The 14,106-nt window shown below is 41.8% G+C and overlaps 1 protein-coding gene across 1 annotated transcript; it reads right to left on the bottom strand.

Moving 5' to 3' along the window:
* Positions 1-1,439: 1,439 nt before the first annotated feature.
* Positions 1,440-2,439, bottom strand: LOC138666976 (gastrula zinc finger protein XlCGF66.1-like). Its single transcript, XM_069755190.1, has 4 exons — positions 2,258-2,439; positions 1,960-2,130; positions 1,756-1,882; positions 1,440-1,672 (listed from the first exon to the last, which is right to left on the bottom strand). The coding sequence occupies exons 1-4, from the start codon at positions 2,333-2,335 to the stop codon at positions 1,572-1,574; spliced, it is 477 nt and encodes a 158-aa protein (XP_069611291.1). The 5' UTR covers positions 2,336-2,439; the 3' UTR covers positions 1,440-1,571.
* Positions 2,440-14,106: the final 11,667 nt, after the last annotated feature.

Raw genomic sequence — 14,106 nt, 5'->3', positions numbered from 1 at the left:
TGTTGTCTGCACCATCGTCTTAGCCAGTTGTTTGCATCAAGGATCCTGTCCCATCTCCTGGTGCCATGCCCGTCTACTGGAAGGATAGAAGGAAAAACTACCTGTGCATCCAGTTTCTTTACTTTCTTCCCCAACTCTTCAAAGTCTTTGCAGATTGTCGGTAGGTCCTTCCTTGCCGTGTCATTGGTGCCAATATGTATCAGAAGAAATGGGTGGACATCCTTGGAGCTGAAGAGCTTTGGTATCCTATCGGTCACATCCTTGATCATCGCACCTGGAAGGCAGCATACTTCTCTTGCAGTTATGTCCGGTCTGCAGATGGCTGCTTCTGTGCCTCTCAGTAGTGAGTCTCCCACCACCACCACTCTTCGTTGCTTCTTGGCTGTACTTTTTGCTGTCACTTGTTGCTGTGTGCCCTTTTCTTTTTTGCTTGCTGGTATTGCTTCATCCTTAGGTGTGCCATCTTCATCCTCTACAAAGATTTGATATCGGTTCTTCAGATGTGTGGTTGGTGATTTCTCCATGGTCTTCTTGCTTCTTTTGGTCACATGCTTCCACTCATCTGCTTTTGGAGGTTCTCTGACACTTTTTTCACCTTCTGTGACCAGTAGAGATGCTTCTGTTCTGTCTAGAAAGTCTTCATTCTCTTTGATGAGTTTCAAAGTTGCTATTCTTTCTTCCAGACCCTGCACCTTTTCTTCTAAAAGGGCCACTAGTCTACACTTCTGACAGGTGAAATTTGATTCTTCTTCTGGTCGATCTGTGAACATGTAGCACATGCTGCAGCTCACCATGTAGGTTGTCACATCTGCCATGTTGCTCCTAGATCCTGCTGACTTGCTGTGTGTTATCCTTCTTGTGTAATCTACTCAGCCAAGCTCTCTTGCAATAATGTCCTACAGACTAGTGTTGAGCATTCCGATACCGCAAGTATCGGGTATCGGCCGATACTTGCGGTATCGGAATTCCGATACCGAGTTCCGATACTTTTGTGGTATTGGGAATCGGTATCGGATCAATATTAATGTGTAAAATAAACAATTGAAATAAAAAAATATTGATATACTCACCTCTCCGGAGGCCCCTGGACATCACCGCTGGTAACCGGCAGCCTTCTTTGTTTAAAATGAGCACGTTTAGGGACTTCCATGATGTCACGGCTTCTGATTGGTCGCATGCCGCTCATGTGACCGTCACGCGACCAATCAGAAGCCGCGACGTCATTCTCAGGTCCTAAACGCGCTTATTTTAAGCAAAGAAGGCTGCCGGTTACCAGCGGTGATGTCCAGGGGCCTCCGGAGAGGTAATTATATCAATATTTTTTATTTTAATTCTTTATTTTACACATTAATATGGATCCCAGGGCCTGAAGGAGAGTTTCCTCTCCTTCAGACCCTGGGAACCATCAGGATACCTTCCGATACTTGGTGTCCCATTGACTTGTATTGGTATCGGATATCGGTATCGGCGATATCTGATACTTTTCGGGTATCGGCCGATACTATCCGATACCGATACTTTCAAGTATCGGACGGTATCGCTCAGCACTACTCATGACACCTTCTCTCCTTCTACCTGATGATCCTGAGGAACATTGGGATCTTCTTGTTTACAGTCCTGTGGAAGAAGAGGACGGGGACATTCTCTGGTGTTGTCCTCTTACTGGATAGATCTGGAGGAAACACATACAGTAAGCAAATTCATTCTTTACATACAGATAATTATAGACTGTGTGTATTTAGTCCTGTCTATTACCTGGTGATGTGAAGAACTGGGGAGCCTCCGTCATCATGATGTATTTGTACAGATCTTTGTGTCCTTCTAAATACTCCCACTCCTCCATGGAGAAATAGATGGCAGCATCCTGACACCTTATAGGAACCTGACACATACAATGATACCGTTATGCCCCCGAACCCTTCTTACTGTATAATATCCCAGCATTCCCAGCAGTGTCACCTCTCCAGTCAGCAGCTCAATCATCTTGCAAGTGAGTTCTAGGATCTTCTGGTCATTAATGTCCTCATATATCAGGGTAGGCCCCGTGATTGGGCTTAGGAGTCTTCTCCATCCCTCAGACACAGGGTCCTGACAGCGCTCACTAGAGGTCTTCTTCACTACTGTGTAATCCTGGTTATGGAGAGACATGAATAAATCTCACTACAGACATTTCCAGAGTCCTCACCTCTCCAGTTCTGTCCATCTGTTATTCCTATAGATAAGAATGATGTAATGTGACGTCATCAGAATCTCTCACCTCTCCAGTAAGACGGAAGAGGATCTCTAGGGTGAGGTGTAATATCCTCTCTGCCATCTTGTCTCTGTCCATATCCATCTTTGATGGGTAATTCAGAAAAATTCTCTTATATAGAAGATCTTCACTGAGAGGATCCGATATTGTAGAGACCTGACTGAGAAGATGAACTGATGTAACAGCATAAAAATCCTGTGTAATAATGCAATTACTGGAGAAAATAAACGAAACATATGAGATTTATTATTATACAGTATTTAGTTTCCTTCTTTACATCTACTAATAAAACCTATATATTTTAGACAACAGACAACAAGCAGTTTCTTCCTCGGAGTCGGCAGCTGAATACGTTCCTCATAGACTCATCTTCCATAACGCTAATTCTTGTCTCATTTACCAACACTGGAATTGGCATTAGCAATACTGCAGGAGATCTTCATTACACGAGACAGGAGAAATAACTACTTCATGGTGAGGACGACATTATCTTCTACTACGGCTCTAGAAACATTTGTCCAGAGTCGGTCACTGACTCCATCACCACCGGCCGTCTATATGAAGGTTTCCCGTCTTCCCCGCACTGTAATCTTCTATCACGTTAGATCTCAGGTCTGATTCACAGACAGAAGTTTGAGGCTTTTATAAAAGCTTTTTTGTTTGCACAAACACCGTGGACAGAAGTTATCTGATACCAAAGTCTCCATGTACAGTGTTTTATGGGGTTTATTTCTCCCCTTAGGCTTTCCTATATTACACGGAAACACCAGAAAACAAAACAGATATTAACCCCTTCATGATATGCGCCGCACATGTACAGAACATGTCAGGTCTCCCCATTTGATGTGTGCTCAGGCGCTGAGCCCACATCTTTTCCGGCACATGCCAGTTGTTTTCAACAACTGACTTGTGCCCCTAACATCCGCGGATGGAATCGTGATCCACCCGTGGCTGTTAACCTGTTAAATGCTGCTGTCAATCTCTGACAGCAGCATTTAAAACAATCGCGACAAAGCACGTCACTAACATGATTGCAGGTCACCGATGGGTTGGCATGACAACCCAGGGTCTGCAGGAGAACCCTGTGGTTGTCACTGCCGGATAGCTATGAGCGCTGGGCCAGCCATCGGTGCTCACAGCAAGTGAACATTTCTGCTACACAGAGAAGGGCTGAAGCACTGTTCTGTGTAGCACAAGTGATCGGATGATCACAGCTTCCAGTCTCCCATGGAGATTACTGAAGCAAGTGTAAAGTAAAATACAAAAATGTTTTTTAAAAATATAAAATATATAGTGTATATAAAAGTTTAAATCACGACCCCATTCAAAAACAAAAAGTACATATATTTGGTATCGCTTAGTTCATTACTGCCTAACCTATCAATATATAAAAAGAATTTATCTGATCTGTAAACGGCGTAACGACAAAAAGTAAAAACGAAAGAATTACATTTTTTGGGTCACCGCAACATTGCATTAAAATGCAATAACAAGCAATCAAAACATTGTATCTACACAAAAATTGTATCAATAAAAATGTCAGCTCGGCACACAAACAATAAGCCGTCACCCATAGGGATGAGCGAGCACTAAAATGCTCGGATGCTCGTGTCGAGCAAATTGGAATACTCGGGTACTCGACCCGAGCAACAAGCCCAATGTAACTCTATGGGAAACAAGAGTATTTTTACTACAATCCCACCCGGGGGTCCTTTTAAAGGTCTAAAAATGATGGAAACACTGCTCAAATGACACAGGAACATAATGGGAATCGCCCCTTGTTAAATATGCTTGTTTCGCACATTTATTTAATCAGGACTCTTTACCAGATATGATACTCTTAAAGAAAAATGTCATGATATTTTCATAAAAATTGTAGTGGTTTATTGGATTGTCCACAAAAAAACCACATTGCAACAAAACATAAAATAGGTGAAGTAGTTACAAAGAGATTGTCCATTTTTCCGTATCAACGTTTGTTCCCCATCTTTAATGGTAAATGGCGTCTGTCCCTGTCATAAAGTATGGTAGTAGTCATCCTTGATAACTGACATACCAGCTGTCCATTCCATCAGTGTGAAGTCTGGAGTCCATAGAGAGTGAAGAAGGCAGGAGGAGGCCCCAAGTGACCGCCCGCCCTCCTAAGAGCTGTGGATTATACAGGTCCTTCTCAAAAAATTAGCATATAGTGTTAAATTTCATTATTTACCATAATGTAATGATTACAATTAAACTTTCATATATTATAGATTCATTATCCACCAACTGAAATTTGTCAGGTCTTTTATTGTTTTAATACTGATGATTTTGGCATACAACTCCTGATAACCCAAAAAACCTGTCTCAATAAATTAGCATATCAAGGAAAGGTTCTCTAAACGACCTATTACCCTAATCTTCTGAATCAACTAATTAACTCTAAACACATCCAAAAGATACCTGAGGCTTTTATAAACTCCCTGCCTGGTTCATTACTCAAAACCCCCATCATGGGTAAGACTAGCGACCTGACAGATGTCAAGAAGGCCATCATTGACACCCTCAAGCAAGAGGGTAAGACCCAGAAAGAAATTTCTCAACAAATAGGCTGTTCCCAGAGTGCTGTATCAAGGCACCTCAATGGTAAGTCTGTTGGAAGGAAACAATGTGGCAGAAAACGCTGTACAACGAGAAGAGGAGACCGGACCCTGAGGAAGATTGTGGAGAAGGACCGATTCCAGACCTTGGGGAACCTGAGGAAGCAGTGGACTGAGTCTGGTGTGGAAACATCCAGAGCCACCGTGCACAGGCGTGTGCAGGAAATGGGCTACAGGTGCCGCATTCCCCAGGTAAAGCCACTTTTGAACCATAAACAGCGGCAGAGGCGCCTGACCTGGGCTACAGAGAAGCAGCACTGGACTGTTGCTAAGTGGTCCCAAGTACTTTTTTCTGATGAAAGCAAATTTTGCATGTCATTCGGAAATCAAGGTGCCAGAGTCTGGAGGAAGACTGGGGAGAAGGAAATGCCAAAATGCCTGAAGTCCAGTGTCAAGTACCCACAGTCAGTGATGGTGTGGGGTGCCATGTCAGCTGCTGGTGTTGGTCCACTGTGTTTCATCAAGGGCAGGGTCAATGCAGCTAGCTATCAGGAGATTTTGGAGCACTTCATACTTCCATCGGCTGAAATGCTTTATGGAGATGAAGATTTCATTTTTCAGCACGACCTGGCACCTGCTCACAGTGCCAAAACCACTGGTAAATGGTTTACTGACAATGGTATTACTGTGCTCAATTGGCCTGCCAACTCTCCTGACCTGAACCCCATAGAGAATCTGTGGGATATTGTGAAGAGAAAGTTGAGAGACGCAAGACCCAACACTCTGGATGAGCTTAAGGCCGCTATTGAAGCATCCTGGGCCTCCATAACATCTCAGCAGTGTCACAGGCTGATTGCCTCCATGCCACGCCGCATTGAAGCAGTCATTTCTGCCAAAGGATTCCCGACCAAGTATTGAGTGCATAACTGAACATTATTATTTGATGTTTTTTTTGTTTGTTATTAAAAAACACTTTTATTTGATTGGATGGGTGAAATATGCTAATTTATTGAGACAGGTTTTTTGGGTTATCAGGAGTTGTATGCCAAAATCATCAGTATTAAAACAATAAAAGACCTGACAAATTTCAGTTGGTGGATAATGAATCTATAATATATGAAAGTTTAATTGTAATCATTACATTATGGTAAATAATGAAATTTAACACTATATGCTAATTTTTTGAGAAGGACCTGTATATGTCCCATAGAACACGTGTGCTCTCTATACGGTGTTAACTTTTACTCTGAGCTCAATATACAGGAATAGCTAATGCAATGTCACCAAAAGGCAATGTGCTCAGTACAGAATTGAGAATAAGAAATATTCAATTAATATTTAACACCCCTGGAAACCTTTCTGACTCCTAGGTCACAGCTGTAAGCAATGTTGTCAGAGTTTCATGTCCTTTTTACAGGTGCACCAAAAAACATACAAAAACTAAACCAAAATGGATATTTCTGGGAAATATGTTAAGGTACATCCTTTCCAGGGTAATGACTTGTGTATAAGGCAAAATAATTACCCCCAGACAAAAATGTTCCTCCACCACTTGGGCTATGTTCACACGCAGCGTATTTTATGCGATTTTCAACTTTTACAATGCATTCACTGGGAAATGTCATTGTAACATTTAACAACCCTAGCTGGCCATGTGATGTGTGACACATAAGGAGACACATCTTGTTTCATTTAGGAAAGAGGGACTCAGTCACAAAGCCTATTTTTACAGGGGCATCAGGCAGCATTAATACTCTTAAAGGGCCATTATTAAACAGTGGGTCTCCTATGCTGTTATTGCCTATGAAGTGAGTGGCTGGGCAGCCAACAATTACAATGCACCCCAATACCCCTTTTTCGAGAGGTACAGGAGGGACTCCTGAACAAATGTTGCATTGAATGCAAGGCCTGCCCTGCTATCAAGTTATATGCACCCCAAGAAGCCTTTGAACCCAGGTATTGGATGGACACAGGAAATCCCACTTCACATTCTTCCGTTGGTCCTGCCATACTGTTTTCTTATGTATTACCTGCAAGGCCTGCCCTGTATCAAGTCATATGCACCTCAAGAAGCCTTTGAACCCAGGTATTGGATGGCCACAAGAAAACTCACTTCACATTCTTCAGTTGGTCCTGCCATACTGTTTCCTTATGCCTTGAATGCAAGTTCCGCCTTAACCCAAATTTGCACGCACCCCAATCCCCCTTGGAAGAAACATGGAGTAGGGCCTCATAAAAAAAACTGTCCCATTACAAAGGAGCTGGTTTCCTAAACTTGTAATGCCCATACACCAAGTGTATGGGCTGACAAACATTTCCCCATGGGGGGGTTACATTTTTTAAAAATTATTTATGAGGATCATAGACGCCCTTGGCCAAAACTTGAATGGCTGTAGCAGCACAGAACACATTCACCATGGTGTTCTAGTGTCAGAGAATAATGACATGTGGAGGAAGTCATTATTAAAAACTAGGCCCAATGTTAAGAAGCATGTCTCCTAGACTTGTAATGTCCGTTTTTTTTACAGGTGAGATACGCAGAAAAGTTCCTGAACAGTGATCCATATTCAATGCGAGGATGCGATTTTGTCTCCAAAAAAAATATCCGTGTCATCCGTATGGCATCAGTACGGCGAGAATCTCGCCGGCTTGCAAAATGGACATATAATGGATCCATGGGCTCAAATATTCGTGAAAACATATATGTGTGTGTGCGTGTGTATATATATATATATGTGTGTATATATATATATATATATATATATATATATACACATAATTGTCTAAGGAGTACTTCCGTCTGTCTGTCTTTCTGTCACGGTTATTCGTTCGCTGATTGGTCTCGGCAGCTGCCTGTCATGGCTGCCGTGACCAATTAGCGACGGCCACAGTCCGATTAGTCCCTCCCCTACTCCCTTGCACTCACTGCCCGGCGCCCGCTCCGTAATCCCGCTCACACAGGGTTAATGGCAGCGGTAACGGCCCACGGTGTAACGGAGTCCGTTACCGCTGCTATTAACCCTGTGTGTCCCCCAACTATTTACTATTGATGCTGCCTATGCAGCATCAATAGTAAAAATATGCATGTTAAAAATAATAATAAAAAAAAAAAAAAAACCTGCTATACTCACCCTCCGCCGCCTTTCTCGCTCCTCGCCACGCTGCCCGGACCGCTCCATTGCAAGCGGCAGCTTGCGGTGAGGTCCCGTCCCAGGGCTGGTGTGGTGTCATTTGACCGCTACGTCATCATAGGTCCGGCTCACACCAGCCCTGAGACTTGCAATGGAACTCGGCTTCAGGAAAATGGCCGCCGCGATCTCCATCTGCGCACGCGCGGCATCCCGCGGCCATTTTCCTAAAGCCCCGGACCTCCGGAAGATGGCCGCAGCCAGCGATAATCCATGGACAGTGCTACAACGCGCCTGCGGAAGGTGAGTATGTGTTATTTTTTATTTTTTGCACCTGTGTCATACGTGGCTGGGCAATATACTACATAGCTGGGCAATATACTACATGGGCTGTGCAATATGTTACGTGGCTCTGTGCTGTAGGCAATATACTATGTGATTGGGCAATATACTACGTGGCTGAGCAATCTACTACGTGGCTGAGCAATCTACTACGTGGCTGAGCAATCTACTACGTGGCTGAGCAATATACTACGTGGCTGGGCAATATACTACGTGGCTGGGCAATATACTACGTGGCTGGGCAATATACTACGTGGCTGGGCAATATACTACGTGGCTGGGCAATATACTACGTGGCTGAGCAATATACTACGTGGCTGGGCAATATACTACATGGACATACATATTCTAGAATACCCGATGCATTAGAATCGGGCAACCATCTAGTATATATATATATATATATATATATATATATACATATACACAGTACAGAAGTAAAGTTTGGACACCTCATTCAGAGATTTTTCTGTATTTTCATGACTATGAAAATTGTACATTCACACTGAAGGCATCAAAACTATGGATTAACACATGTGGAATTATATACTTAACAAAAAAGTGTGAAACAGATGAAAATATGTATTATATTCTAGGTTCTTCAAAGTAGCCACCTTTTGCTTTGATTACTGCTTTGCACACTCTTGGCATTCTCTTGATAAGCTTCAAGAGGTAGTCACCGGAAATGTTCTTCCAACAGTCTTGAAGGAGTTCCCAGAGATGCTTAGCACTTGTTGGCCCTTGTTGACCAACTCGATTGGGTTCAGGTCTGGTGATTGTGGAGGCCAGGTCACCTGGCGTAGCACCCCATCACTCTCCTTCTTGGTCAAATAGCCCTTACACAGCCTGGAGTTGTGTTTGGGGTCATTGTCCTGTTGAACAATAAATGATGGTCCAACTAAACGCAAACCGGATGGAATAGCATGCCGCTGCAAGATGCTGTGGTAGCCATGCTGGTTCAGTATGCCTTCAACTTTGAAAAAAATCCCCAACAGTGTCACCAATAAAGCACCCCCACACCATCACACCTCCTCCTCCATGCTTCATGGTGGGAACCAGGCATGTACAGTCCATCTGTTCACCTTTTCTGCATCACACAAAGACACGGTAGTTGGAACCAAAGATCTCAAATTTGGACTCATCAGACCAAAGCACAGATTTCCACTGGTCTAATGTCCTTTCCTTGTGTTCTTTAGCCCAAACAAGGCTCTTCTGCTTGTTGCCTGTCCTTAGCAGTGGTTTCCTAGCAGCTATTTTACCATGAAGGCCTGCTGCACAAAGTCTCCTCTTAACAGTTGTTGTAGAGCTGTGTCTGCTGCTAGATCTCTGTGTGGCATTGACCTGGTCTATAATCTGAGCTGCTGTTAACCTGCGATTTCTGAGGCTGGTGACTCGGATACACTTATCCTCAGTAGCAGAGGTGACTCTTGGTCTTCCTTTCCTGGGGCGGTCCTCATGAGAGCCAGTTTCTTTGTAGCGCTTGATGGTTTTTGCAACTGCACTTAGGGACACTTTCAAAGTTTTCCCAATTTTTCGGACTGACTGACCTTCATTTCTTAAAGTAATGATGGCCACTTGTTTTTCTTTACTTAGCTCTTTTCTTGCCATAATACAAATTCTAACAGTCTATTCAGTAGGACTATCAGCTGTGTATCCACCAGACTTCTGCACAACACAACTGATGGTCCCAACCTCATTTATAAGGCAAGACATCACACTTATTAAACCTGAAAGGGCACACCTGTAAAGTGAAAACCATTCCCGGTGACTACCTCTTGAAGCTCATCAAGAGAATGCCAAGAGTGTGCAAAGCAATCATCAAAGCAAAAGGTGGCTACTTTGTTTCCAAACAATTTTATTGGATTTTCAACTGAAATAGGGTAGTTATGAGGGGTGAGTAGGGGAGGGGGAGGGAAAGGGAAGGGAAATGATGAGGGGGGTAAGGGGAAAAATAACATTAACAGTCGGTATAATGTACATCAGGTATCAAACATTTTGTTGACATAAAAATATGCAAACATTTAGAGAATCATTTGGTGTACATCTTATAAATGAACATATTAACGTGTGAGAGTGTGAAACTTTTATTAACCTATGTCATTATTTCTAAAGTTAAAATAGTTATGTTAATTACTCTAGAGGTTCAAGTAGTCAGAGGGGGGAAAGACTTATCCCATTTGGACCAATTTTTTGTGAATTTGGTGAGTTGATTGTTTGCTAAAGCGAATTGGAGTTCATGGGCTCTATGTTGAGTAATTATAAGCTTTATTTCACTTAATGAGGGGGTGTGTTGACTCTTCCAATGATAAGCTATACTGTTCTTTACTACTATGCAGATATGGATTATGATGGGTTTCACAGCATGATCTATTTGTTCAAGTTCCAACGAGAGTAGGGCTGTCTGAGGCGAAAGGGTGAAAGGTGCATTAAGAAGTTTACTAAATATTTTTTTAGAAATCTGAGTCCAGAGGGAATTTATAGTTGGGCAATTCCAGAAGACATGTAGCATGTCCCCATTTTGTCCGCAACCTCTCCAGCAGAGGGGGGAGTTAGAGGACCCTATATGAGCTAGTCTATTTGGTGTGAAGTACCAGCGTGACATTACTTTAAAATGAGTCTCCTGTAGGGACATTGATATGGTGGACTGGTAAGAGGTAGAAATGGCCTCTTCCCAGACCTCAATACTAAATGTAGAGTTTAGGTCCTTTTCCCATTTTTTGATTGGAGGGCTTTTGGAGAAGTTATGATCAAAATTAAAGCAGTTGTAGATAAATCTGTGGCTCCAAAAAATGCGGTGACCAACATTACTCAGTATCTTAATCGAGTCTTCAGAAAGTTTTGGTTTTTTCTCCAGGAATGATTTGATGTTCTGTTTAAGAATCAAATAGTCCATGAAAAAAGAAGAGTGGATACCAAATTTACTTTTTAATGTTTGGAAGTCTAAGAATTTTTGTCCATTGAAAACATTTCCTATTTTTACTACTTTTGAGTTGGGCCATATGCTAGGTAAGGTCTCGTTGATTATGGAGTAAGTGAGGGACAAAGGGACTTCTTTGATGATGTCTAGACGGTTTGAGCCTCTCTTTGGTTGTGATATTTTATACCATGCTTTAGCCACCGCTTGAAATACAGGATGGGCAACGGAGTTAGGTGGATTGTCACATAAGGCCTTATAAATGATTAATTTAGGGTGGGAATTGTTATTTATTGCAGTTTCCAGGTCAAGCCACACTGGGGGGTCTGTATCCCTGAGCCAATGCATGCTTTGTTTTAATAATAAGGAGTCATAATGGGCCTTGATATTAGGAATGTTAATCCCTCCGTTAAGTCTCCTTTTGAAGAGGGATTGTGTGGCTGTTCTTGGTCTTTTATAGTTCCAAATGAAGGAATTGATCTGGGTTTGTATTTTTGCAATGTGAATGGCAGGTATCAGTAGAGGGACGCATCTAAGAATGTATAAGATTTTTGGGAGTGTGAACATCCCCACTGTAAGGGCTTTGCCCCACCACGATAGCGAATTATCCTTATGGATCATGCAATCTTTATTCACTGTCTCATATAAGAATTTCAGATTCGACCTCATTGTTCCTAGAAGGGTTTTATTTATTATAATTCCTAGATAGGAAAACTCTCTCTCGCACCATTTGAATGATGTTGTGTCTTTAATTAATCGGGTTTGGTTTTTATTTAGATCTATTGGCGTAATATTTGATTTTCATTGATCTTATAATTTGAGAGTAGGGAGAATTTTTCTATTTCAAGGAGGGTTGCAGGAATTGAGTTTTCCGGGTTGGTTAGTGTTAAGATGATATCGTCGGCAAAGAGTGTTATTTTGTGATGACGTGTTTTAGTAGTGATCCCTGTAATTTTGGTATTGGACCTAATTGACTCTGCTAGGGGTTCCATAACCAGATCGAATAATATAGGAGACAAGGGGCAGCCTTGCCTAGTGCCATTGCTGATGTTGAAGGGATCTGAAATTTGGTTGTTACAGCAAACACTTGCTTTGGGCTCTGAGTAAAGCGCCATGATGCGTGCAACCAGGGTATCATCGAAACCAAATTTGATAAGAGTTGATCTCAAAAAGTCCCAATCGATTCTGTCAAATGCCTTTTCGGCATCTAAAGACAGTAAGGCTAATGGAGTTTTGTTTTGATTAGCCCATTTTATGACATCGATGATCCTTCTGGTTGCATCAGCTGGCTGCCTTCCCTTTATGAAACCCATCTGGTCATTTTTGATGAGATTAGGTAGGGATAAACTAATTCTATCTGCCAAGATCTTGGAGTATATTTTTATATCAGTGTTTATAAGTGATATTGGCCTGAAGTTTTCTAAGGCTTCCGGGTCACCTTTTGCTTTGGGTATGACTGAGATTGATGCCATCAGCATCTCCGGGGGAAAGGTACCTCCTAGAAAGATGTGGTTGAAAACTTCGGCTAGATGTGGAGAGAGAGTTTTAGTGTAGGATTTGAAATAAGCGTTCGTGAACCCATCTGGGCCTGGGGATTTGTGGATTTCTAGTTTTTTAATAATATTTTCTATTTCGTCTGTTGTGATCGGTGACTTTAGAAATAGTAGATCGTTTGGTGACAAAGAGGGAAGGTTGATGTGAGACAAAAATTTCTTAATATTATCAGTTTTTTCCGCATTTCGTGTGGAGTCGTTTTGTTTGGGGTTTAAATTATAAAGTTTAGCGTAAAATTTCGCGAATTCATTCGCTATATCTCGTGGGTGTGATATTTTACCCCTGCCATCCATTGAGTTGATTCTACTGATCCTGCTATGGAGTCTCTTTTTTTTAATTTTATTGACCATAAATTTGGTTGGTCTATTGTGAGACGTATAAAATTTGTATTTGGATGCTTTTACAATAGCATCGTAAGGTGAGAATAGTAAATCCCTAAGGTCTGATCTTAGCTTATTGAGTTCACTGTGTGAGTCCTGCGATGGCACTGTGGAGTTAAGTATTTTGTTTTCTAGTTTACGAATTTCATGGGATAATTCTTGTATTTTCTTTCTGGACTCTTTCTTTTCTTTGGAGGTAATGCCCATTATTACTCCTCTGATTACCGCTTTATGGGCGCACCAGTTGGTACAGGGGTTTGTCATGGCTGATTTATTGTCCTTAAAATAATTGTCGATAGCTTTTTGGATGGTCTGTTTGTTTGTTGGATTATGTAAAGTTTTAACATTGCATCTCCAGAGTCTGGCGTTTAGCAGGGAGGGACCTATTGTAATTTTTCCAAAGACTGGTGCGTGGTCAGAAATGGTTCTGTCTCCAATTAAAATCTCTTTACATTTAGTTAGGGAGAATATGTCCGATACAATCAGATCAATTCGAGATGCTGTGCTGTGTACCTCTGAAAAATGTGTATATTCTCTGGTCGTAGAATTGATGCATCTAAATGAGTCGAATAGTTCATTTTTATCTAACCATGAATTGAGGTTGTCAGTAATGGGTCTAACCTTCGAGGAGGAGTCTAGTTTATTATCTGGAGTGATATTGAAATCACCTACTAGAAATAGGTTTCCTCTCTTGACCTCTGTAACTTTTTTCATTAGTCTATTCAAAAACGGAATTTGCTTCTTGTTCGGGGCGTAGATGTTTACTAGAGTACATTCTTGCTCATTTATTTTACAAATTAAAATATGGTATCGACCTTCTTTGTCCCTGTATTCTTCCAGGGCTTCAAAGGGGGTCGAGCTTCCTATTATTGTAATTACTCCTGCTTTTTTTTGTGTGTTGCATGCCTCAAACATATGTTGATACTTGTGATGGGAAAAATATGGGTGGTTCCCATCCAGG

This window comes from Ranitomeya imitator, chromosome 2, assembly GCF_032444005.1.
Source record: "Ranitomeya imitator isolate aRanImi1 chromosome 2, aRanImi1.pri, whole genome shotgun sequence".
NCBI lineage: Eukaryota > Metazoa > Chordata > Amphibia > Anura > Dendrobatidae > Ranitomeya > Ranitomeya imitator.
Note: the sequence above shows the minus strand (reverse complement) of the source record. Positions and strands in the feature narration are given on the sequence as shown.